Below are 27,601 nucleotides of genomic sequence, written 5' to 3' on the forward strand. Positions count from 1 at the left end.
ATTGAAGATTCTTACTTTGAAAGAGACGGGCTTATGGGTGAGCGTGTAGATGAACTGATAATTAGATTTGGTGAAACCGATACAGACTCAGATTCATTGGCCGATACAGACTCAGATGAGTGGGAGAGTGAAACTGAAGGAGAAATGGAAAACATTTAGAAGGTGATTTCTGTTATCATTTATTTATTTATTTTTCATTAAGATTCATTGCGAACTTTTCCACCTTTTAATTCATATATTACGTTGGTAAGGAATACCCCTAATCATACTTAATTCATTTAATATTCAAAGAGAAAATATTAAAATGCATTAAAAATTTAGTGCAGTCAATATACAGCATTTACACTCAAATGTCGTAGAAAATCCTTAGACCATTCCGCTCCCTCCAGATTGCAACACTGCAAAACATCATCGTCGCGGAGAAGGGAGTGGGGAAATGTAGGATTAGGTGCGCAACAACTAGGCTGCAGCGTTCTGTTTACAAACTTTTTCACTTATATCTACTTCCAGACACTATTGAAACTTATTACACAACCCAGGAAAACGTACTAATGCTCGACGATGTTTCATTAATAGTTGGCATAACCGAACTTTTTCTTCTTAATTAAGGGGCCGCGGTGGCTTAGTAGTAGTAGAGCGTTCACCTCTGGTGCATGGAGTCCTTAGTTCGATCTCAGCTCGCGCCAAGTGAGCTTTGTGGTGGACAAACACCGTGTGCGTGGGTTTTCTGGTGTTCTCCCGTTTCTTCCCGCTTTCTTCATTCCACCGTTTTTCTCATCATCACCATCTCCTTTAGCCTAGCCGGCAAAACCGTGAGATGTAAAACTTAAAGATTTCATTCCATTTCATTTCTTCTCCATTAAATAAGGTAGCACGAGCAACTGAATCTTTTTATCTCTTCAGCAAATTATAAGTCTAGTAGGAATGTTTCACACTCTAATTTTGATTCACTTTCTCACCTTTGTGGACCAATATATACCTTTTGGAATTTCAAGTGGTTACATCATGGTACCTATGCCCTATTCAAGAGAAGAAACCAATTGACTCATCCGTATGACCATGTGTTGGAATAAAGCCTCACCTTAATGGACCTTAGCTTGCTTACACTTTTTGACCTCTTTTCCACGGAAGGGTACAGTGTGAACCAACCAAATTTACAGATATATATGTATACCTCCTAGGGAACAGTAACGTTTTTACTGTTTGACAATTCTCAAATTTAAGGGGTAGTTCTGAGTATCCCTCGCGAAATTCAAGTGTGTGTGCATCATGATACCTGTGTTGTATTTAAGAGAATGAGGCTTTGAATTTATCCTGTATTGTAATAATGCCTCACGAAAGAGGGTGAACTAAGTCAACAACCGACCACGTGGTAATATACATTGATTACGTATATTTTTGGCAATTTTTTACTCATATAGAGAATAAGTAGGACCAACCGAATTTACAGAAATATATATTTGAGTCCTAGAAAATATTGACCAATATATATAACATTTCCTAAATTGTTATAATATATATAACATTTTTTAATATTTCCTAAATTTAGTGTTCAGCCAGTATACCTCTCCCGAAATTTGATAGGGGGGGGGGGGCATCAGTGTGAAAAGCATAAGCCCTTATACTCATCCATGTATCGACCAATAAAAACTTATCAGAGAATGAAATAGGTCAGAAACCTCCGAAATGGAACTATTCTATCAGACAGGTTTTTGGACTTTGCAGTGTCCAAAATGTAAGAAATGGTCCAATGGCGTTAGGAACCCAGGGTACAAAAGAGTTCTGAAACGACGCAAATAATACTAAGGCATATTACTGGTCATGAACTGTTTCATTTTATTAGCACTAGTATTAATCTCGTCTAATGTGACAGAAACCAAAAATAGAACTTAGATTGTATTTTGAGTATGTTTAAAATTCATTTTGACATACATACTTAATGTGAATCTCACACTATCGATCCTGCTGTTTTCAGGAAGAAACTAAATGTAAATCCTGTCAGGCATAGAAGAAGAATGGATGCATTGTATGCAAAAGCAGGCCAGAAAATTAGACAAAGATATTTGTATATAAGAAGTAGATTACAAAGAAGGTATCGACTCAGATAAAAGTATAATTTAATTCAACTTTTTCTGGTATGCTTGTTGTTTAATGTATGCATGTCTGGCAGTATGCTGCTTGGAATGAGACCATATGCAGCACTGTTTTAATTTCTAGATTGTATAGATTTAATTTATATTGCATTTTGTATGCACGCGTTAAAAGTCAATGTTGTTATAGTATTTGGCCTGGTTTTGCATTCAACACACTATTTCTGTTCATTATTTTACTATTCCAGCAGAACTTGAACGGTTCTTTATAGTTGGTGTGCTGATACTTGTTATTTACTTCAATGAAGTAAGTTCAATTTATTATTTTATGTATGTTATACAACTTGTTTACTTAGATAACAGCTGACTATGTATGGTATTATTTACAGTGATACGAAATTGCTTGATTGCAGTCTTCTTTCCTTGAAATTAGCTTATATTTGAAATATATACTGAATTTAAGTCAAATGATTTATGTAGCTCTAGGGCATCGTGCTTATTAACGTGTTTTATAGAATTCAAAATCCTGATACCTAATTCCTCCCCTCCTTCTTATTCTTCTGTATTATTATTATTATTATTATTATTATTATTATTATTATTATTATTATTATTATTATTATTATTATTATTCAGTTGTGTAACCAGAGGGTTTTACAGCTCCTGTTAAAGTTCCATGAAAGTTAAATATAACTTTCTCTAATGCAAGGTAGAGAAAAGGTAGCGCAAGACCTTACAGCCTTACGACTGAATCTCTACAGTGCTCCGCGCAAGCTAGGTAGAGTGGTTTGGGAAACCCCTAATGCTCCGAAGCAAGCAGTGAGGGGTAAGGAGTCAGAGCTCTAAGCAAGCTAAGGGAGGTGGAAGGAAAGCAGACTAGAAGCTTTGAGGTTGGGTATCTTCTAGAGCTCCAGGCAAGCTAGAGGAGGGGAGACCAATCGAGACCAATGGTGCCTGTCCGTAGAATCCTCTTCATTATACATGTGCTTCGGGCGTCGTGGCGCTGCTGCTCCCATGTCGTTATGTGATTTGTAAATGTTACAGGTGATCCGTCGTCTGCTTCTTGCAGTAATCCAACGTGTGATGTTAGAGATGCAAGAGCTCGAAAAAAAAAAGTCTTTTTTTTGGGAAAAAACCCTGTTTTTTCTACTTGGGAAATTTTGGGCTTTTTTCAAAATTCTGCTTTAAATTGATAAAGCAGATTTTGTTTCGCTTCTCTATAACACAAAAACTCATTCAATTAGTGGTAGATGCAGATAATAATATAAAACCTCCAAAATAAACCACGAATTTCGAAAAGATATTTCAAAAAATTTTAATTCTTAACATATTTACATTATAAATTTCAAAGGATTAACCAATGTATATAATAAGAATTTTTTAACCTCTCGTATATATAAAAGTAAGTACTTCTTTTTTTTTAAATAAAAAAGGTACACAAATAACTAGCAAAATTGTATGTAGAATTTTTACTTCAAAATATTGTATACCCTCTTTTTGAAACTATTCTATACCCTCTTTCTGAAACAAAATAAAAGAGAAATACTCACATTTATATAATATACTTAAAGGCTGCACATCTAGAGATTTGTTTTGGGTGGTTCTGTATTTTCTTGAAATTCTACAGTTAAATTTTATATAACCACCATCACGGTTTCCTCAGGCCTCAAGATTTCTGAATTTTTCACAAGACGAATTCAACATATTACGGAACCCTACCAGAAAAAAAAGGAATATATTTACTGTATACGCTCGCGTAATTATTTTTTTTTTACTAAAATCGCGGTGTCAAAATGCAGGTGCGGACATTACGCGGGTCGTTCAAAAAAAAAAAAAAAAAAAAAAAAAAAAAAAAAAAAAAGCACAATTTTCAGTCAAATTTTTTTCGAAGTAAATTTCATTTTGAACTTCCTACATAATATCGGTAAATAATTAAATGAAAAGCAAATGAGGACCACTAATTGAAACAGATTTATGGCATTTAAAATCAATAAACAAATTATTTAAATCTTACCTTTTATTTTCTCCTCGAACATAATTTTCAACCACGTCAGCACGCACTTAATGTCAAGTCACAAACACAACACAATCATAAATGTAAAAATATTAAAATTACTTGTAAGCAGTTTTTTCCACTCGAAAGAAACAAATGTTAATACACAAGCAGTTCCGGCACTTTTCTTCCTTCTTTTTTTTTCACTCGTCATCTGACGAACTGTCGGTAAAGTCCGAGTCATTATCGGTGTTTTCTTCGTTCACTTTATCTTCCCAAACGAGATCGGCTTTTGATCCATGAAGTGCTTTTGATATATCAGTTACCTTAAAACTTTTAACAATGAGATCACTGGATATGCATTTCCACGAAGCAAAAATCCATGCATAAACTTCCGAGATTGACGCGTTTCTTAAACTTCCAGTTGCCTTTGTACCCCCTCCACCAGAAGCCATCTAATCACGGTAGCTGCACCTGAATGCAATCTTAAATGGCTTGTTGACGGAAACATCAAGGGCTGGAGAACTGATGTTAGGCTTCATGGAATTACAGCAAGATCAGATCTCGAAGTTTTAAGATGTTGCTTCACTGTGTTTGTGAGATGTCCTTTGATGCTATCCAAAACAAGAAGAGAACGTAGCCGTAACAGTGAGCCAGGTCGCTTACACCACACACACTGTAACCAATCCTAAATTAAAGTGTCATGCATCCACCCATTTAACGGTAGCGGGTTGCTTTTCGGATCCACACGTGCGAATTGGTACAGACTTCGCCCCGCGATCATTTAATTTGTAATTATCCGGCGCATCAAAATAAACGTGTGTGTGATCGACATTTGCAATTTGCGAGGCCAAATATATGATTAGCTTTGCGCTTTGCGATTACGAAGCGTTGAAATTCCATTAACTTCATTTCGTAATCGCTAGGCATTTTTTGACAAATTGTTGTACGCTGGAGAAAGGAAAACCCATTCCTCTTCATCATTCTTCGCATCCAGCCTTCACTTGCCTTGAATTGCGAAGTAGGAATTTCTTCTCGTGCTGCAGCAAGAGCTTTTATTTGACACATTTCCCGCGTCACCGAACAGCTCTGCGCACTCATATCACGAACATACGAAATCACTTTTTGCTAGATGTTCGGAAACTTGCACTTTCCACCACGAAACGCGCGTCTGTTTTTGTTTGTTGTCAGTTCGTCGCATTGCTTGCACCAGTTGCGCACACATTTTTCATTCACCTTAAATTCTCTTGCTGCAGATCTTTCTCCATTTTCTTGCACAAATTCAACGACTTTTAATTTAAAAGTCGCTGTATAGCTGTGTACATCCCCACACCTTATTCTACGCACGCCACTTACTAGCAAGACAGTCGATCGGCACTGTATGAATAAAAACAGCTTGAAATACGCGATTCATTAGAGGAGGGAAGGAATGTCGTTGCAAAGCGAACATTTCCTCGAAATCCAAGATGCAGGTGCGCAGAAAACCTGTTTGGACTGCACTTCGTTCTTATCTCCCGTCTGCTGACCGGATTTCTGGCGCCAACGTTATGACCCACGGACACCTGCGCGAGAATGTAAAGGAAAATTTATCTTTTAAATAGTGTATCTGGTGCCAGAAATACGAAAAAAAATTTTTTTCTTTTTTTTTTAAAGAAAGAAAGAAAGAATCATGTTTTTGTTATAGATATTATTATATGTCATATACTAGCGGTACTCAATTATTATTAAGGTTGGATTCAAGGGATTGACTCAAAATCCATAAAGAATATGTAGCTAGTATATAAATTATTTTATTTAGCTTAAAATTATATTTTACACAAAATAAAATAATCCACAATTATTTTGTATAATTTATTCTAAATTTTTAAATAGAGTGTCTGGTGCCAGAAGTACGAAAATTGGTATCGTATTAGAAATACCACAAGACGTAACTTAGATTTTTAAGCTGTGATTTTTAGGGTGCGGACATTACGCGGGTAATTTTTTTACGCGGGACATTACGCGGGAATAAAAAGGCAGTCGTTCAAAGGTTTCACTATATTTGGCAGTCACGTATTTTCGAAGGATAACATCTTTCTATAGCAGGGCTAAAGGAAACTTCTATAAATTGAAAAGAGATTGTGATGACTAAATCCTAATAGCTGAGAACACAGATAACATATGTCATTTATTGTGGCTTTCAACCAGAAATATTGATTACATTATGTAATGACCTTAAATTTTCAAGTAACTCCTGAACAAAAGTTTTATCCTGTTGCATTTAGAATATTAACTCATATTCCTCATTTAACCAAGAGAGATTTGAGAAAGAGACTTCAGGATTTTTTAAAATACAGTATTATAGGAATTGTCTTCAATATCAAAATACGGTATCATAACAACTTACTGTTAAAATTAACATTCAGGTGACGCTGGAAATAATGTGTTTAAAATTATATTCTGTTAACATGAAGTGAAGAAGCTATATAAAAACATACGGACTGCAAATAAAGTCATTTTAAGTAACATCGTTAAATAAGTCACATAAAAATGTTTAGTGATGCCAAATACTTTGAGAAAAGTGTCAGAAAATGAAGGAGATGGTGTAATCTCGAGTTGATGCCCTTGAATATATATTCAATAAAAATAATCACTCACCTGGCACCCGCAGCTATTACGTTTTGTTTAGAAATGTATTCTCAATATTTTGGTCCGTTCTAGGACCATGTTCATAATACCGTAACTTCTGAAGCTAGAATACTCTTCAATTCAACCGTCAGAATTTACTATAATGTTATAATTCAACCTTTAGATGTTCTCAATATAGGCACTGGGTTCTCCAAGCGCAGTAGTAGTTGTGGTACAAACCATGTTGTCTGAGTAAATGAACACCGACTTCAAGAGTGAGAGAACATATAACTGTGCAAGGAGCAGGTTGGGCAGCATAGTGGTTAACGCATCGGCACGGTACGCCGAAGATCGAGTCCCAGCCCAGTGGTGCATTTTTTTTAATGTGTAACAGAGAATACACTGGTTAAATATTATTACTGTTGCTTTGTCCTGCTAACAAAATAAATTAAAAATAAAAGCTATGTACGTTAACACAAGGTTGGAATTGTGTCCATTTAATCTCAAGACTTGAGATAATTTATATTAACACTTCTAATTGCCAAAAACGTGGTCGCTTCGGTTCATTTTATTACGTCAGTGTTTCGGTGTACAGAATTTCGTTGTGGTTAATTGTAATAATTTTTCCTGTGTTTTCGTTGCAGAAAACGATCACTGAGCGAATTGCAGAATTCGATGTGTGTGCAAACTGCTGTTGACAGATATTGATGCAAAAACTTCATATAATTCTTTAAATACTAACTTAACATAGTACAAAAGAATAAGATTAAAACTTGGTTTTCTCTTAAATAGTTCTTTCTTTAGTCAGTAATTATATCGTTCCATCTGAGCTCCGTTGGAGCACGGATATACACTTCTACTTCGTTGATATTGCCTGGTTTCCTGTAAATGTCTTAACAGCCCAAACAAAAACAGTGCGGACTACATTCAAGATAAAGACAATTTATCTGTAATAATTTTTGTATTAAGGATTGTAGTCCTCAAAACTCGCTCCTAATTCCGTTAAAAATTAAAAACACTCTTTCTGAATACAGAAATTAGTATAGAGATAAATTGTCTTTACCTAGAATCTACTCCGCATCATGTTCTAGCACAGAAACCTACATTGAAACGACAAAAATAAATACATTGACGAGGGTGAAAGAACACATCAAAGACGCAAGAGGGGAGGAACCTCTTCCAGTTTACAGGAATCCGGACACAACATCGTCGAAGTAAACGTGCTATATCCGTATTTCAACAATACAGAGAGAGGAATGTGCTTGAATCATACTTGATTAGGACCAAAAACCCTAAACTGAATTTAGACACTGGAGATTGGATCACAGAATGATTGACCAAAGGAAGGACCATTTAAGAGAAAATATAGTTTTATTCCTAGTCTTTGTACGTATTTTAAGTTAGTGTTTTGAAAGAATTATGTAAGTTTTGCATCAACTTACGGTAACTGTGATTTACACAGACATTGAATTCTCTAATTAGCTCAGTGATTGTTTTCTGCAACGGAAACGTAGGAAAAAATTACTTCAATTAATTTCAACGAAATTTTGTACATAAAAATACAGATGTAATAAAATATACTCAAGCGATAAAGTTTCTTTTAGTGAGAAGTGTTAGTGTACAGTGATTTTGTTCCATAATAAAACAAACCTAAGTGTAAATGGACACAATTGCAACCTTAGTGTTATTTATACACAATGTTGTTATTATTTTATTTTGTTACAGGACAAATTAACAAAACTAATGTTTAACTATTGTATTCTATCTTCAGAGGAGACGTTTTGTGAGTATATTCCGAGAACGAACCAAAATATAGAATAGATACCTAAAAAAAACGTAATAGCTACCAGTGCAGGGTGAGTGTTTTTGAAGATGGTGGCTAATGCTGTTGGCAGAAGTATTCGTGAGTAGAAGGATGCATGCGTTTGCTGTTGTAGAAATTAATAGTTTAAATTTTGTAGACTAGAGAAAACATTAATACACAGAGAGTGAAAAAGTGCATGACTGGATCGGGACTCGAACCCAGGATCTTCGCCGTACCGTGTCGATGCGTTAGCCACTACGCTGCCCAGTCTGGGAGTGGACTGGGGGTCCATGACATTTGGACGCGGCCGTTTGGGTACAGAACCTTTTATCCAAATTGGTTTACCTACCTACATATGTTATTGTGTATTACATAACTACAGCCCGGATGTTTAGACACTAAAATATGAAAATAGGCAATGGAAATTTCGAAAAACTTCCACAAATAATGTTGCAAAACTAAAAATAACATCTTGAACACAGTGAAGTTTCTGCACATCATGCACAACTTGTCTCTACCAGCTGAATAGAAATGGGAACTGCAGCAAACTATTGACTATCCGGTCTCCATACTATACGGCTTAGTTTTAAAATAATATTTCCTTTTAATAAAATAAGACATTGTATAAAGACGTACGTTTTTCGTCAATGTTTAGATGTGACTATATATTCATACTACACTGTGTACTTGATTTTTTGTCAGACATTATTAAATTTATCTTAAAATGTGTACAATACTGTACATATTTTCATTTTCTATAATAAATTTTTAAAATGCGTGGTACAAAACATAAGAAGTGTTTATTAAGTACTGGACTGTACCAAGAGGTCAGAAGAAACGAATAAGAGCTAGTTTTGGAATAAAAATGGTGTTTTTAATACTATGGGTGGTTCATAAATTACTATGTAAGTATTTATTGAATGCTTTTTTGTTATTTGATCTACCCATTAGACCGGATAATTAATACTCTATTGCAGCGTTTCCCAACCTTTTTCAACTTACGGCACACTTCAGGGTAACTTGAATTCTCGCGGCACACATTATTATTATTATTATTATTATTATTATTATTATTATTATTATTATTATTATTATTATTATTATTATTATTATTATTATTATTATTATTTGAAAATATAAAATACTGTAGTAATTTTTTTCTGATTACTGACATCCTTCGCGCAGAGACGAAAGCTCGATCACTGGTTTTTCCCCGTGGTAAATCATTATGCTTATTTTTCATTTTAATCTAAAAATAGAAAACAATTGCAATCAGATATAGGGCTCAAGTTGTTAAAAATGCACTTTCTTTTTCGAAAACTGTATCCAACCTTTCACTAAGGAGGAGGATCACTAAATAACGAACGAACAAACAAATTTCTTTTACTTTTAAAACACAAATGTAGGTAATTCTTATGCATGTTTACTTTGTCGGAATGATTGAATAATATTATAAATTTCAAGTTAGGAAATAGTCTGTAACAATAAAGAACCAATAATGCTAATAACAATGATAACAAATACTTTTTTTCAAAATTAGAAATGTGCAGAAAAATGTTCTACAGAAAATTAAAAATGTTCTACAGAAAAGTAACACAGTATGAAACTTTAAATTTTAGATTCATAGTATAATATGAAATACAAATATACCTTTTTCTCTATGTCTTGCAATTTGATTGCTATAGAATTAATAATTTTGTTTAGATTTCCTCGCGGCACACCAGCGATCCATTCGCGGCACACCACTGTGCCGCGGCACACCGGTTGGGAAACGCTGCTCTATTGTATTAATAGAAAGTTATTTCAGATTTCATAAAAACAAGACACTTATAGGTACTAGCTATAAATTGAAATAGGAAGAATAGGCCAAATAAAATTTACTATAGGCAGCCTGTGACACCCCAAAACAAATTTCTGTCTTTTATAATACATCTAACGTACAGGAACGATACGATTGGGCGGCATAAGCAGAACAGCATTATTTCCAATAAGGACATGGAATCTGTATGTCAGTATAGTGTTGTAAATAGAAAAAAAACCGTTCGTTTTTTTTTTCAGAAATGTACGTTTTTTTTTTTTCAGAAAAAAACATTGCGTCTCGTTTTTTTTCTAAATTTCGTTTTTTTTTTTTTTTCAAATAGTCATTTGTAATGTATCTTACGTCATTTAAGTCTGAAGTATTTTTATGTAGGTGTAATTACCATAAAATGCAACATAAATTAAACACTAGAAACTGATACGGTACAAATAGTTTACAATTTATATGAGTAGTGTACCTACTATCAACAAAGAAATAAAAGTAGAAATGAACATTTTTTTTTTTTTTTTTCGTGAAAGTAGGCCTTTAATAAGTACGAAAATAATATAACGAACAGTATAAAACGCAAATAACTTGTCTAAAGGTAAAAACTAAAACTAATTTGCCTACTAATATTTTTCATATATAAATAATTTGTCGACTTGATATATGATATGCATTGCTGGCTCTATCATATGTGCGACACGTGCATTTCCACAGGGCTGCAATATCTGTCATAAGTATTTTATTTAAAATAAATATTTCTTGTTGGAGACAGACTTCATGATCATGGTAGCTAAATTTACTAAGCTGACCTTCTATTTGAATGCTACATTCATAAATTATGTTTAGGTCTCATTAGTTTAAGTCTCATGATCAGTGCTAAAGCAAATTGTAAAATAAATCCCAGAATAAACTGCTTGATTGCTGTCAAATACAGGAACTCAATTCTCGAATGCCTGCCCCCTTTGGTTAGTTAGCAGAGGTTCTCTTGTCTTTGTCGCAAATAGGATCATTATCATTGAAGGTGGAAACACTTTAAAAAAAAAAAAATAAAATAACAGATGTAGAAGGAAAATCAAGAAATAAAGGTAAAAGAGCTACTTGCACTATAATTGCAAACTGATATGTTGAGATTGAAACTCGATATTGAATTCTATAAAATGGATCACCATCTTTCAGATGTATTTGCTTTGTCTTTCACTAACATAATAGATTAATATTTAAAGAAAAAAACAGACACAACAATATTGTATTTGTAGTAAGTATATAAGCCTTTCTGAGTGCGGGTGTAGTTTCCCTCCCTTTCGTTGTTCATGCTGGAGTAGCATACTTTAAATCGTGACTTTTAAGATTTGTTCTTTTTGGAGAAAGAGGGAGGCGGCAAATTACATCATTGCGCGGGCGACAAATTGCCTAGGGCAGGCCCGATGATATGTACACTCATGTCCAAAATGATTGCCGCATATCTATAACTGTCTTCTTGTAAGAATATAATTTGATAATGATTTTGCAGGGTACTTTTAATACTGATGCTGTGTGTATAATCTGAAAATGTATATTTATGGTAAATTTCAAAGGAAAAGAATTATAAATACGAAAATGAGAAAGAGTAAAAGAAAATGTTGCTAAATGGACAGGAAAGTTTCATTTTCGTTTTATTGTTCTTATTTACTGCTGTTTTGACATGAAATTTTCCACATACATGTCTTTGCCGATTATACACATACTAACATTATAAGAAATACCAGGCAGATTCGTTATCAAATTATATTCCTAGAACAACATATTTATAGACATGGAACAATAATTTTGGACATGAATGTACAAGACATGAATATAGGATGACATAATTTGAAGTAATGCAGGGTGTTTCAAAATGAATATTAAGGTTTGAAACTATTACAATTAACTTAACAATTATAAGTATTATCAAATGAAAGAGCAACTCAAACAGTTTTGTACACACGCATGCCATGCATTGTTTCCTCTGTCTGCCGTTAGAAAGAACAAGTAGCAAAAATGGAGACTAGAGACCAGAAAGCTTTGTGTATTTTAATTTTGCAAAGACTGAATCTGTAGTTACAGTGCAACCGTCTGTATGAATTGAATGTTTTGTGCCATATGGCGGAAAGTTTATGGGCCTTTCTCACCTATTGACTCAATGTGTGCCATGTGACGAATGAAGCTCACATCGAACACTTGAAGCAAAAACTGTTTGAGGTGTTCTTTTATTTGATGTATTGTTTATAATTGTGCGTAAAATGTAATAAGTACTACGAAGACTTAATTCTCCGATATTCATTTTGAAACACCCTGCATTTCTCAGCATCAGTATTGGAACTAAGATGTAAAAAGGAGAGATTATGATTGTTTACAACAACGATATTATTATTAGTCAAGACTGTAATTACTACAACAACCCAAGTTAGTAGTCAAAAAAATGTAATTAAATGTACACTCGTAACCCTTTCGGACCCACATGGCCAAAGTGGCACATACGCGTATCCGCTCCTGTATGGTCACTAATTAAGATATCGGTATATATTTTTTTGCCAAATATGGTTGGTCCATAGTTTATCATTTTAGTTTCCTCTTCTTCTGTGTGTCGAATTTCCTTCTCAAATTTCACCCGTCAAAAATTCAAGAATTTTCGAATTTTCTTTATTACTTTTCCCCTATAGCTTCATTCGTTGTAGAGAGACCTCCTTAAGACTTGTCAGGTAGATACGTCGGATGGATACCTAATTGTTGACATCAATTGGATGGACTTGCGCGCAGTGTTACCAACTACGGAAATTAAAATCTCCTAAAATTTGGGCAAAAAATTCGAAATTTTTGTTATAAACCTACCTATACGTCCCAATGCAAGTCAACTTACGCCAGTCGAACATTTGTTCTTACTGAACAAACTCGGGTACATATCGTTACAGTGGAGTAATTAGGGAACGCACGAAAAATTCGGATTTAGGTTCTAACTCTTGATTTTCCCTACTTTTCTGTTTATCGAAATATATTTATGGTAATTAAAAGCATTGTTTCTTAAATATCGCCATGATACTTGTAGGATATATTAGTAATGTACCAGTGATTATTTTAAGATAGTTTTCGTCTGTCTGGTAGCAGTGTTGCCAGCTACGGAAAATTTTAATTCAAGATGTTAGGGGAAAATTACGTGTTTTGTCTATTATATCCCTCTTGTTGACTACATAGGAACAAAAGTACCAGTATCTGAAAGTCTTGTCTTTGCCCTTCACAACGCACTATAGAAAGTTTCAATACGATAGTTAGGGGAAGTACAGTTGAGGTTTACAGTAGACCTTGTTCTCTAAGTGGAAAGATAATTGATTTTTTTAGGTAGACTGAAATATTTTTTAATGATCTGCTTACTTTATTAGATATCGTCACAATATTTGTATGGTATATAATAGGGATACCAAAGCTTCTTTTAAGATAGTTTGTGTGTGTCTGCTAGCACTGTTGCCAGCTACAGAAAATTTTAATTTCCGATTTTAGGAGGAAATTTTGGAAAAATTTCCTTTTTGTCTCTATTATTTCCCTCTTGTTGGCTACATTCGAACAAACGTACCACTGTCTGAAAGCCTCGTCCTTAGCCGACACAGCGCACCATAAAAAGTTTTAATAATTAGGGTAGAATAATTAGGGGAAGTACAGTTGTGGCTTACCATGTTCTGTAAATGGTAAGAAAATTATGCATTTCTAATTTAGAATGAGATTTTTTTTTTTAATTTCATGTTTACTTTGTTAGATATCGCAATGATACTTGTAGAATACATTCTTAGGGTATCAAGGTTTACTTTCAGATAGTTTACGTATGTTTTATGGCAATGTTTCCAGTCAAAACAATTAATTCCCGATTTTAAGTGAAAAATTCGGCAAATTTCCCTTTCCTCTCTATTATTTCCCTCTTGCTCGCTACGTTGGAACAAATGTACAACTACCTGAAAGCCTTCTCTTTAGCCTACAGAACACACCATAAAAAGTTTCCAATAGGATAATTAGAGAAGCTGTAGCGTCGGCATATCTGTTGATTTTTGCTTTTGAGGTGTAAAAAGTGTCAAAATTTCATGTGTATGGAAACAGATATTTTTCTTTCTCTCTTTGAATGGAAGCCAACGACTTCAGGTTTTCACTGTACCTTGTCAACGCACCAAAGAATCTTTTTAGGTGACTTAGACCCATATGGCAACAGTGGTGTTAGATACAAAAAATCTTGAATTTCGGTTAGGGATTTTTTGTAAATTTTCACCCCTACATTTCCCTCAGTAATTTCCCACTCGCTCGCAACACTGCAATGTAACGTACACCAAAAAATAGCCACATTCCTTTTCTAAAAAACAAGGTCTTAACCATATCAATAGGGTAAATGGTTTTTGAGGAATACGTCACTAACTGACAAAGTAGGAAAACTCCAAATATGAGCTGGGTCCGAAAGGAATAATCACACGATTTTGCTCGTATATGTACAAGGAAACAAACGATTTGTAATTTACGAGGGCTTCGACTCGAGTTCTATTGATTATTTCAATAATCTTCAACATACATCGATAAATAATAGCTGCCAGAAAAAAAACAGACATTTGAAAAAAAACATGAAAAAGAACGATGTTTTTTATTGAAAAAAAACTTCACAGAAAAAAAAACCGTTTTTTTACAACACTATGTCAGTATGACTGAGCTCGCAATGACCAGTCAAGAACGAACAACCACGCCGAGGCACTCATCGTGGACTGCTTTGCGCCGAAACGTCTCGCGCCCAAACGTCCTGCTCCGTGGACTGGGCAGTGTAGTGATTAACGCATCGGCACGGTACGGCGAAGATCCTGGGTTCGAGTCCCGATCCAGTCATGCACCTTTTCACTCTTTGTGTATTATTCAGTTCGCGCCTATAGAGGATTTGGTGGGTAAAAATAAGTGTAAATTGGTTGTTTGCTCCTTTCATTAATATAGAGAAGTCATTTCTTAAAAATTATTTCGTGCTTATTTTTATTTTATATTTCCATGTTTTACATTTCAGAAATGAAGCAGCCCAAGAAGCAGAAGGCGCAGGGGAACAAGCAGCAGAAGGAGAGCAGGAAGGCCAGCCTGTAGAAGAGGAGCAGGAGGATCCAGGCGCATGGGAAGAGAATTTTAAGTCTCATCATGACTCGAAGCCTAATGGTCCTACTTCAGTAGGAATGGATTTCTCTTTCGTAGGGGCAGAACACGTTTATGGAATACCCGAACACGCCGATTCATTCGCGTTAAGATCTACCAAGTAAGTTAGTTTCATTGAATGAATACAATTATTAAATATATTAAAAATGCGTTAAGGTTTGTACTCCTAATACGTAAAATTCCAATGATAAGTGATATCCACTAGAAGTGACGGTTTTTCTTATTGTGACTCAACCGCAACCTCTAATTACGAGGCAAATCCTTAATCTCAACCTTTTGATATTGCTCAGTTAGATATCCAGCCTTACAAAACCAATTGACTCTACTCAAATGCGGTGGAAAGATTCCAAAGAAAACAATAGGTCACGTAGGCTGGACAGACCGAATTGCGTTTATTTCCTTAATTTTATCCTTCTTGGGTACAGGCGATCTACAAATGATTTTACCGAAGGATCTGCAAATTCACGTTGTAATGAGAACTTGAAATATTACACACTCATTATACATTCCTATATTCGTTTTGTTTTCATGGTCTTCAAATAGAGAAATAATCAGAATACTTCTTTGAGATATCATTAAACAATATCATGAAGTGTAATGGTTTAGTTGTGATAGAAAATGTATATAAAATCATAATAAGTATTCTGGTTTAGATCTGAAACTTTTTGTGCAAAAGTCATATATAAAAGTTAAGATTTACAGATAACAATGTTATAAATCACATTTTTTACGCAAATTCCATTATAAAAGAATATTTGCTCAACATAATATTGTATTTTTTTTTTTAATTTTCTAGACGATGTTTTAATTGTTAGCTTTTAACTCAGATATCGTCGAGAAAATTAAAAATTACGTAATTTTAAGCTTAGCAAATATTATTTTACTACTTAAATAGTGTTTAGTAAGTATTGAACCCTTATCACAGTTTACTGTACAGTCGCTCTTCGAATAACATTAGCTGTAGATACCTGTCGGATGCACCGAAAATCCCAACCCAAGGTACAATGCCTTATGTAGTACCTTACCCCAAAAGCACCCAGAACTATTCAACTGTGAACGTTTCAGCATAAAAGTTACTGCCTTCCTCAGCACAGATCGTTTCAGAAAACTAACCTTGTTGGGTATCTTCTGAATATTATAACTCTTAATTTTAGAAATAATTATAAAATTTTCCTTCCTTATAAACTTCTTGATGAACATTAACCTATACTTTATGTAGCTGACTGAAGAGGAGTTGGGTGCAAGGGAATTTTTTATGAAAGACTACTGACATTAAAAAGTAGATAGTCCATGAGATGTAGTTCCACAGACAACGTTAGTATTTTGAAAGGATCTCTGTTGAGAAAGGCGATAACCTTTAGTCAAAACATTCACAGTTGGATAATTTTTGATGGTTTTAGGGTAAGTACTTTTTTTTAGTGAATAATAAATATTGCATTTTATTTAATCAAGTAACAATATCAAGAAACTAATTACAGCATTACATTCATCGGCAATGGCGAACTTCAAGACTGTGCCCATGACCAGAGCCGTAGCTAGCGGGTTGCGGGGCGAATGAGGCGGTTGCCCCGGGCGCTGATACTAAGGGGGCACCGAATGAGCAAGAAGAAAGAAAAGGCAAATATCTGATCCATAGTTGATTGATTGAGTCTAAATCCATACTAATAATCTCCAATAATTTCATCCGCGTATAGGATCAATCTTGCTAATAAAATATTTGAAAGGGTTTTATACAGGGTTGGTAGCTGGTTAAAAAAAAAAAAAAAATGTTCGTAAAAGTGTAAGTGTTCGTAAAAACTTGATGAACACATTTGTGGGTTATCACGTTTTACTCCTGTATATTATTCGTGTTATATTCCGACTTAAATTACCCATTCATTACTCAGAGATTATACTACAAAAGCAACTTATATATACATATAAGTTTATGAATGTTTCTTGTGTGATTTTTTTATAGTGTGTACATGGTTATGCAAGTGCAATCAAAGAAAAATTCTAAATATTGTTTCGTTTTATTGATGTTTACTATTGACTATTGATAAAATACATCGAAATGCCGTACGTTTTTTTGGAGGGAGGGGGGGATTCATACGAACCCCACGAGAGGCATGTATTGAAATCAGAAGTATCTTTGATATCTATATATGTATAAATGGGTCAGAGCCAAAGTGGACTCAAATAATTCGTATCTTTATTCACTTTTCTTAGTGATACGCAAATTAAGTAGTCGTATTCCTTTAACTTGGACTAATAAAAGTCGTATGAACTAACTTGGACTAAATTACTTCTTCTCTACTCTGCAATATTTTGAAACTGTCCATATGTAATTCTGTATGGACTGTCCATATGGAATGGTTTCACTTGTGCAGCTGTTTATCTTTTTGTCGTTCTGAAATGACTCTTGACAATTATATTAACAAGTATGTAAAGATCAGAACAACGTATTTTTATCAGGAGTTCTTCGTAAGTGAGTTGGCAGACGTATCGCATGTGTGGCCAATTAATCCCGGTTTCGAGTTCAAATAGAGGACAGTTCCTCTCGGATGTAAGCCGAGAAGCGGTTTGGATTCCGCTTCAAGCTTATGTGACCCCTTCCAGCATGACCCGGTTGCATAATAATACCAAGGCGAAACAAACTTATTCCTGTCCATATGTGATATAAATGCTTAGAGTAAATTATTTAAATCAAAAAAGTCCTGGTTTAATCAAAAACAAACAAACAAACAAAAAAGGTTTAAACCAAAAACGTTTCTTTTTAGTTTTTTTCAATAAAAACTATGGTTTTTGCCAACCCTGGTTTTATAGGATATTGGCAGAAGAGAAATGCCTCGATAATTATTACAATCCACTTGTTCGCCTTTCTTGTGAATTGGAACAATGATTCTTTCCACTGTTGTGGTAATTCCTCTTTGTTCCAGATAAGGAGAATGAATTTATGTATCTTGTTCCAGAATTTTCCCCACTGGCTAAAATTAACTCAGCCGGAATTTCATCTACACTCGAAGATTTATGTTTCTTTAATTTCTTTATAGCAATTTCTACTTCTGTTCGACTAGGCTCTGAAATTTATGGTTCTGCTGCGTGCTAAGCAAATCGTCAAAGATATCTTCCCATCTATTCAAGATGCTATCTGTATCAGTAAGAATTGCCCCGTCGTCTCTCTTTAATATATACGCGCGAGGTTGATAGCCTTTCTTAAATTCGTTGATGCCCTTGAACATGACTCGAATTTTTTCTTTTACGATTATCTTCAAGTTCATTAATTTAAACTTTCAAAAAATTGCATTTCTCTCCTAAACATTTTGACACTTTCCCATCTGATGTCAACGAAATTTGGTGTAGTTATATCGTTCGGATTTTGTAGCCAACGCAGTTTCGCCCATCCCTTCTTCGTTAGTTTGGTGCATTCCTGGTCGAACCATAATTTGTTCCTACGTATTTCTGCGTGCCCCAATTTTTCTTTTGGTGAATTTTAATGATATCCTTAATTTGAATCCAAGTATCCTCAATTATTAGTGCTCTCGAAACCTTATAGAAACGAGAATCTATTACACTTCAATCTGATATTTCCCTCTTGCCTGGTTCTTCTCTAATTTCTTTAAACTAAACCTCTCCGTTTTCAGATGTTGAATATTCTCTTTATTCAATGATAATCTCTCTCTCTCTCTCGTTATCGCTGCTCCCAAATATTGATCAGTGCCACAGTCGGGTCCTTTGAAAGAGCAAACATCAATTATGCTAGGTTGTCTTTTTCTATCTACTAAACGTGATCAACTTGACTGTTCTTCCATCTGGTGAGGTCTATGCGTATTTATGAACGTCCCGATGTGGAAATTTTGTACTGTTCACGATAAGGTTTTTGGATATTCCAGAGTTCACGAAACTAAAGCCGTTGTTATTTTCCTTGTACAGACTTTCTTTCCCTATAACCGGTTTGAAAATACCCCATTGTCCTACCTTCGCTTTAAAATCCCCTAATAGAATGTTCATATGGTATCGCGGGAATTGATCGAATACCCATGATACTTCTTTTTTAAAAAGTGTATTTTATATCGTCATCCTTATCTTCTGTTGTGGCATGTACATTTAAAACAATAATATCTCACCACCGAGCCTTAAGAGTAGAGATGCAAAAAAGCCGGCTTTTTTGAATCGATGTTTTTTTTCACATAAAAAGCCGGCTTTTTTGGGAAAAAAACGAGAATTTTGGAAATTTTGGCTTTTTTCATTTTCATGATTTTTCTATCTAAATAGCTTTCTTATAGTATATTCTATAGTTAGATAAGAATTTCATGACCTAAATGCGATCTTTCGCTCTGAAATTCACCATCAAGATGGATGGAGCACATGTTTTACGAATTAAAGCTAACATGAAGAATGTAGTATTTGAGGGCAATTTTAGAGGCTATTTAACTTTATTTTAACTTTTGAGCTATCGACATTTTTTTTCTTTCTTTAGATCATTTCAATTTGTCATCCGTGTTTCATTTCTAAGAACTTAGTACTCTAGCTTCTAGCGCAAAAGTTAAACTTACGTTTTTCTATATATTCGTCAAAGCGTACGTTTTCAATATATCCGTCAAACCGTACTTCCACATTTCTGTTATAATGTAGCTGTGCAGTGATTTAGCAATAATTTTCCAGACACAACCTTGAATACCAATTTATACAAATAATCAGTAACGGATTAAGAAAACTACTTTAGGAGGGGTTTCTCTGATTGTTTCGTTTTCTAAAAAGTCCTGATTTTATTTGGGAGGTGCTTGAAGTTTATGAGTATAGGCATAATTAATATTTCGTTTCATTTATATGTTTAGCAATAATCTTCCGGATCATTTTATACTGAGAATCAGTGGCGGATTTAGAAAAGTATTTTGGGAAGGGTTTTTCTTACTAATTTTTAGTTTTTCTAAACATTCGTAATTTTTATTTGACGGGAGCTTAAAGTTTATGAGTAAAGGCATAACTAATAAATATTTCGTTTGTTGCAGACATTCCGTAACTTTGGGGAACAGGCTTCAGTCCAAAAGACCGCCCCCCTAATCTTCGCAAAACCGTCACTGCTGGTAATTAGTAATAATAACGATTTAAAAACAATAAGAAAGGAAGTCGGCCAACTCACAGTACACGCACTATTTCTACATTCACAGATGGAATGAAGAAAAGCTTTGTCAGAATGGTCAAATGCTGGGTTGAATTCCGGACTTCCCGATAGAAGCGCAAAAGCTAACCACTCAGTCATGTTTGTTGTGCACTTGTATTTAGCTTAACTTAAATATATTCCGTAGTCCTTTTTTTTTTTTTTTTGGGGGGGGGGGGAGTTCCGTAATGATATGTTGAATCCCTCTTTTAAAAATTAAGAAAACTTGAGGATTGGGTAAACCTGATGGTGGTTATATAAAACTTAACTGTAGAATTTCAAGAATATACAGAACCAAACGCTCTATATGTGCAGTCTAATATTTCTCTTATGTTTTATTTTAATTTTATTTTGTTTCAAAAAGAGGGTATGGAATATTTTGAAGTAAAAATACTACACACAATTTTGCTAGTTATTTATGTTTTTTTTAAAAAGAAGTGCTAACTTTTATGGTTGGCTGGTTTACACCAACTTTTTTTTTTTTAATAACTGCAGGTTTAATAACCATGGTTTAAACCAAAAAAATAAAAAGAACGAAAAATGTGAATCGTGTGAACTTCATGGTGACGTTTCCACATATCAAACCACCTGCATTAGTTTTATTTCCCTTTCACCTTTTAATCAAGGTGTCCCATGTTCAATTCTCGGTCGAACCACAACCCTTCTTTCATGCGTAAACCAAGTAGCGGTTCGGATGTCACTTTAAGCGAAAGTCTTCTCCTTGATAACCTCGGTATTACGTAAGGATGTTAAGCCTAAACATACGAAACGAAACAAATTGTAATTTTCTGCATGCCTAAATGCCTGTTGTTTTATAAAGAAGCCAAGATTGCTTAAATATATTGATAGAAATTGGCAAAATTTATCGATTGCCTACGTAGCTTCCAACATTTGCTTGGATTGGACTTTCAATGATATCTACGTACTAAATTTGTAATTTAATACCTCAGTTTTAGCGTACTGATTATGATACGTTGACCTTTAAATTTTACATTCAAAGCAATAACAGGATTTTCCCGTTATTGTTTTACATTTCAAGTAATGACGGGATTTTCCCGATGGCTAGGGCGGGAGCTTCTCAATTTAAGAAATTTACTGGCCGGACTTCTTTAAGCTTATGGGACTTCTTCCAGCATAACCCCGCTGTTGCATAACACCACCAAGGCGAAACAAACTTATTTCTGTGAATATGTAATATAAACACATAAAGCAAAATATCTAAATCAAAAAACCTGGTTTAAACCAAAAAAGCCTAATTTAAACATCCCCCCAAAAACGGGTTTTTGGCATTTTCAAAAACAACCATGGTTCTTGCCAACTCTGCTTACTTTTGTATATAGGAAGTTAAAAACTTCTTATTATATACATTGGTTAATCCTTTGGAATTCATAATGTAAATATGTTGAAGTAAAATTGTTTGAAATATATTTTCGAAATTCATGGTTTATTTTCGAGGTTTTATATTATTATCAGCATCAACCACTAACTAAATGACTTTTTGTGTTATAGAGAAGCGAAACAGTCTGCTTTATCAATTTAAAGCAGAATTTTGAAAAAAGCCCAAAATTTCCCAAGCAAAAAAGCTAATCAGAAAAAACAGAGTTTTTTTTTTTTTTTTTTCAAAAAAGCCGATTTTTTTCCGAGCCCTTGCATCTCTACTTAAGAGTAATATACGAAAGTTGATCATTAACAAACTCAACTCGTTTAATTGCTGATATTAAAAGAATCGAAATTAAAATGCTATTTGTGTGGTCACAGAATAAAATTACGAAAGTTTACAATATTACTTGAAATTAATGCTATCACCCATTTCGAACATTTTAAAAGCACATAGTTTCTAACGTATTGAAGTTTCATTTCTTATCGATAGTATGAAACGTTACAAATAGTTACACTGTAAATTTCCATAACTGATCTCCAAGTGGATCTGTATACCAACCAAAGGTAGGTTTTTCAAGTTTAACAAAAAGTCCAAAATACGCATCTTGAAAACAGCTCTTATTTGTGAAAGAATACAGAACGATCGCTTTTGGCTGTTGCAATTGTCTGTCCAAGCAGCTTGATTAAAAAAAAAAAAAAAATCAACATAGTATAACAACAAAAGCTGCTTTTCTTATACGAAAAAACATGAAGGAAAAACTTTGAATGTAGGAGGGCGCCGAATTCTACTTCGCCCCGGGCTTCGAAATCTCTAGCTACGGCTCTGCCTATGACTCTGAAGTACCTAAAATACATCCTCTTAACTTTATTTATGCTGAACTCGAATCTGCTGTAACATCATTAGTTTCGTGCAAATATGTATATATAAAGAAAGGTATTGGAGTTTTGAATCACTCTTTATATTTATATATAATTAATTACAATGAACTTGGAGAAAATAACAAATGGATTGAGTTACTGTTGTTCCATCCTTTCATATCAAAGCTATTGCTTTATGGTACTCTTAAATCTCGTATATTTTACGAGCAGTAACAAGGTACATGAAAATTTTTCCGCATGTGTAAATCTGATAATTTTCGTGAGTAAAAATTAGGTTATCTAAAAAGTATTGAACCTTTGAAAGTGAGAACTAAAAGTACATTTTTGTTATTTGAAAATAGGACTATGAAATCACATATACACCCCCAATTTATTCGATGATCTGAATTTTTTTCCGGTAACACCGTCATCCCGTCCGACCATTCAAATTAACTAAATACCATTCAGGGACATCTGCAGAGACCGAAACAGATGATAGTATGACGGTGTCAGTTTCAGGCTATATGGTATCCAAGTTCTGGCAATTTCTGACAAGTCGTTGAAGATAGATGTGGTCTGGCGTTATCTACGTGGTATACGACACTCTTTTTGTTAACCAGTTCCGGCTTTTTTAATTGCTAGGTGCACTTGCGCTGATCGGCAGTGCAGGTCCGAGGCTATCGTTCTGTCCAGTGACAGCAGCTCGTAATGCACAATGCCCATCCAATCCCACCAAGCACACAACAAAACATTCTTTGGCGTGAGTGTGAGCTTTGCCACAGAGTGTGGAGCTTTTCCTCCCTTCGACTACAATCTTTTTCGCACATTGGTAAATATATCATCCACTTTTCACCACTCTCGTTCAACCGTTTCAGAAATGGCTCGAGTTCGTTACGGTTCAGTAGAGTTTCGCCGATAGAAATTCTGCGAAGTAAATATTTTTGAGTCAGATCATGAGGTACCTAGACACCAAGTTTCTTTTTGTATCCAGCCTTCTGCAAATGGCATAACACTGTTTGGTGATGGATGTTCAGGTCCTTGGCGATATTATGACTGCTTACGTGCCGGTTCTTGCTCGAATGTTGGCAGAATATCTTCCACTTCTTCTGTGGTTGGTCGCCCACTACAAGGAACATCGTAATTTCCAGAACGAAAGCGACTAAACCATCCGTTTGTTGTTGCTTTTGGTAATGTATCTTGTCCATACAAATTTCTTCACGGGCCGGGCACGGGCATGTGCCTTCATTGAAATAAAATTATAAAATGGAGCACACTTTGCGGAAAGTTCACTCATTGGCGCTTTACGACTACGAAGCGGGGAAAGTCCATCAATTGAGGAACGGACATAATGGCAGGAGGACGAAATGGCAGGGTACAAAATGGCAGGCGGACGAAATAGCAGGAGGACATAAAGGCAGAAAGTATAATTTGAATTCTCGGGTTTTAAACTATTTTGTTTCTTGGTAAATGAAGATTTCAACATAAATTTTCGATTTATTCATTAAGTTCCAAAATTCGAACTGCTAATCATATTTCAAGTCTGAGAATTCTGATGTAAGAATTAAGAGTGCTACCAAGATTTCCGCCGGAAGTTTGGAATGCTCATGAGGCAACTCTAACAATCCTCGCACAAATAACTTATGTGAGGGGTGGAATCATAAGTTTTTCCATTTGGTTGGACACAACCACCCAACGGTACGGAAACTCATACAAAGCCTCCAGAAAGAAAATTTCACCGTTCATTCTACCATTTCCTAGTGCGAAAGGGGACAATACCCCGTCAAGAAAACTAAAAAGGTTTATGTTGATCTGCAGCATAGATTGAGGAACCTATGTATGGATTATGACACAAACAAAAGATCTGAGGAATTCTTGCGGGAATTGATTACAACTTGAAATTAACGACAATGTAAGTAGCTAGTCATTCTTATGACTGCAAATTGTTTTTGTAGTCTATTTTACGGTATATTTTATAATATAAAATTAACGACGATGTAAATAATTAGCCATTCTTTTCTTAAGATTGCAGATTGTTTTTATAGTATATTCTAGGATATGTGTTATAGGATGTTCACGACACTGCAAGTAACTAGTCATTCTTACGACTGCAAAGTGTATTTATAGTCTATATTACGATATACCTATATTTTTTATATAAAATTAACGCCAATGTAATTATTACTCGTACAACTGCAGAATGTTTTTATATTGTGTTCTAGTATATGTGTTATAAGATGTTAACGACCTGGTATCAGGCCGGTAGCCAGTCCAAAAATGTAGGGGAGACCCGGCTGAAGTTAGGGGGGGCGATCCAACCATATTATAGTTCATCACCATATTATAGTTAATTTTGCAATCCTGCCGTGAAGGGCTGCAAAAAATTTAGGGGGGCCCAGCCCTTCTAGACCCCCTGGATACGATCCTGCCTGGTATGTAATTAGTCATTTTTACGACTGCAAAGTGTGTTTATAGTCTATATTATGATATATTTTGTTACATAAATATTAAGAACTATGTTTTAGTCATTCTTACGAGCGCAGAGTTTTTTACTAGTGCTGTCGAAATCGGTTTTTGAGGAAACCTGAAATCGCTTTTGCGGTTGCGGTTTTGGAAACCGATTTTTTTGTTTCGGTTTTGAAAACCGCATTTACGGTTTCGATTTCCAAAACCGCTTTTGCGGTTTCGGTTTTCAGAAAACTGGTTTTCTCTAAAACCGAAAACAGCAAATGTCACAAAAAATCGACAGCACTTGTTTTTACAGTGTATTCTAGGATATGTGTTATAGGATGTTCACGACACTGTAAGTAACTAGTCATTCTTACGACTGCAACGTATGTTTATAGTCTACATTACGATATATCCTATCCTAACTATATATAAAACTACATGAGCTGACATAAATTATTGAGCACTTCCTGTAGGACTACAATGATTAAATTTGGCATGATTGTAGGTTTTCGGAACTAACTCTCAGGAAAATTGCCAAAAGTGAATATTTTTAATTTTTAGGGGGTCTAAAGAGAGGATGAAGAATTTCCCCATGTTATTTAAATGGGCCTTTTTTTAGGACATATAATCTCATGTTTTAGGTACTTAGAATTGGAATATAAACTTGAAATTCGGAATCTCTGTACGATTTCGTTGGCACTACCTAAGTAAATCAGTAAAAATAAAAAAAAAATTCCAACGTTAGAGTGGTTTTATAGGGAACTGAAAAATCTTTCCCATGATATTTATATGGAACACCTTTTACACTCCCAAATTATTGAACACTTCCTGTAGGGCTAGAATGATTAAATTTGGCATGATTGTAGCTTTCCGGAACAAACCCACAGGAAAATTTCCAAAAGTGAATATTTTTAACTTTAGGGGTTCTAAAGAGGGGGTGAAGAGTTTCCCCGTTTTCGTTAGCGTTACCTAAGTGAATCATCAGAAATAAAAATTTCCAACGTTGAGTGGTTTTATGGGGAACTGAAGTCTTTCCCATGTTATTTATATGGGACGTCTTCTACACACCCAAATTTTTTAGCACTTCCTGTAGGGTTACAATGATTAAATTTTGCATGATTGTAGCTTTCCGGTACAAACCCACAGGAAAATTGCCAAAAGTGAATATTTTTAATTTTTTAGGGGTCTAAAGTGGGATGAAGAGACCCCTAGAGCCCCCAGCTAGCCAAAGGCTAGTTTTGTTATTTAAAATTAATGGTGATGTAAGTAATTGGTCATTCTGACGACTGCAGAGTGTTCCTTATAGTCTATTCTACAATATCCGTTATTATTGAGAATTAAGAAAGATGTACGTAATTAGTCATTCTTACAACTACAAGCTGTTTTTATAGGTCTGTACTATGATATGTATTAGTATTGCAGAACAAATAGTAACCATTCTTTCAGTTTTGTACTTACCTTGTTTGGTTTCAATTTATATTTTCTTGTAGTTAGAATTGTTATAGGACCAGATATCAATTGGAAGATGGTTACAAAGAAATAAATTTAAGAAAAAAAGTTAAGATTTGTTAAGTTTCAAGTTAAGTTTGGATAACTGATATTTACCCTCTTTCATGCTCTTGTTTCAATTTAGCTGTATTTATATGCTTTGGACATTCGAGGCAGAAATGACTAAATCGAGAACCGTTACCTACTAACAAACACAATAGGAGAAATCTAAGAATACGATCCCTAGGAGTTATAATTCTTTCCAAATTAACTTCCTGCCATTTCGTCGTCCTGCCATTATGTCCGCTGCCATTATGTCCTCCTGCCATTATGTCCTCCTGCCATTATGTCCTCCTGCCATTCTGTCCTAAATTCCCATTAACTTTGTTTCGTAATTGCTAGACATTTTTTAACAAATTGTTGTACGCTGGCGAAGGGAATACCCATTCATCTTCACCATTCTTCGCATCCAGCCTTCACTTCCCTGAATTGCGAAGTAGGAATTTCTTCTTGTGCTGCAGCAAGAGCTTTTATTTGGCACATTTCCCGCGTCGCCGAACAGCTCTGCGCACTCATATCACGAACATACGAAATCACTTTTTGCTAGATGTTCGGAAACTTGCACTTTCCATCACGAAACGCGCGTCTGTTTTTGTTTGTTGTCAGTTCGTCGCAGTGCTTGTACCAGTTGCGCACACATTTTTCATTCACCTTAAATTCTCTTGCTGCAGATCTTTTTCCGTTTTCTTGCACAAATTCAACGACTTTTAATTTAAAAGTCGCTGTATAGCTGCTGTACTTCCCCATACCTTATTCT

At 34.7% G+C, this 27,601-nt stretch overlaps 1 protein-coding gene across 1 annotated transcript in view; it reads left to right on the forward strand.

Moving 5' to 3' along the window:
• Window positions 1-27,601, forward strand: part of GCS2alpha (glucosidase 2 subunit alpha) — a 127,282-nt gene that overhangs the window by 22,493 nt on the left and 77,188 nt on the right. The window contains exon 5 of the mRNA XM_081725938.1: window positions 15,331-15,570. Within this exon, the coding sequence (XP_081582064.1) occupies window positions 15,331-15,570 (240 nt within the window). The remainder of the gene's footprint in view (window positions 1-15,330; window positions 15,571-27,601) is intronic.

The sequence above is a fragment of the Thermobia domestica genome, chromosome 9, assembly GCF_964235325.1.
Source record: "Thermobia domestica chromosome 9, izTheDome1.hap1.1, whole genome shotgun sequence".
NCBI lineage: Eukaryota > Metazoa > Arthropoda > Insecta > Zygentoma > Lepismatidae > Thermobia > Thermobia domestica.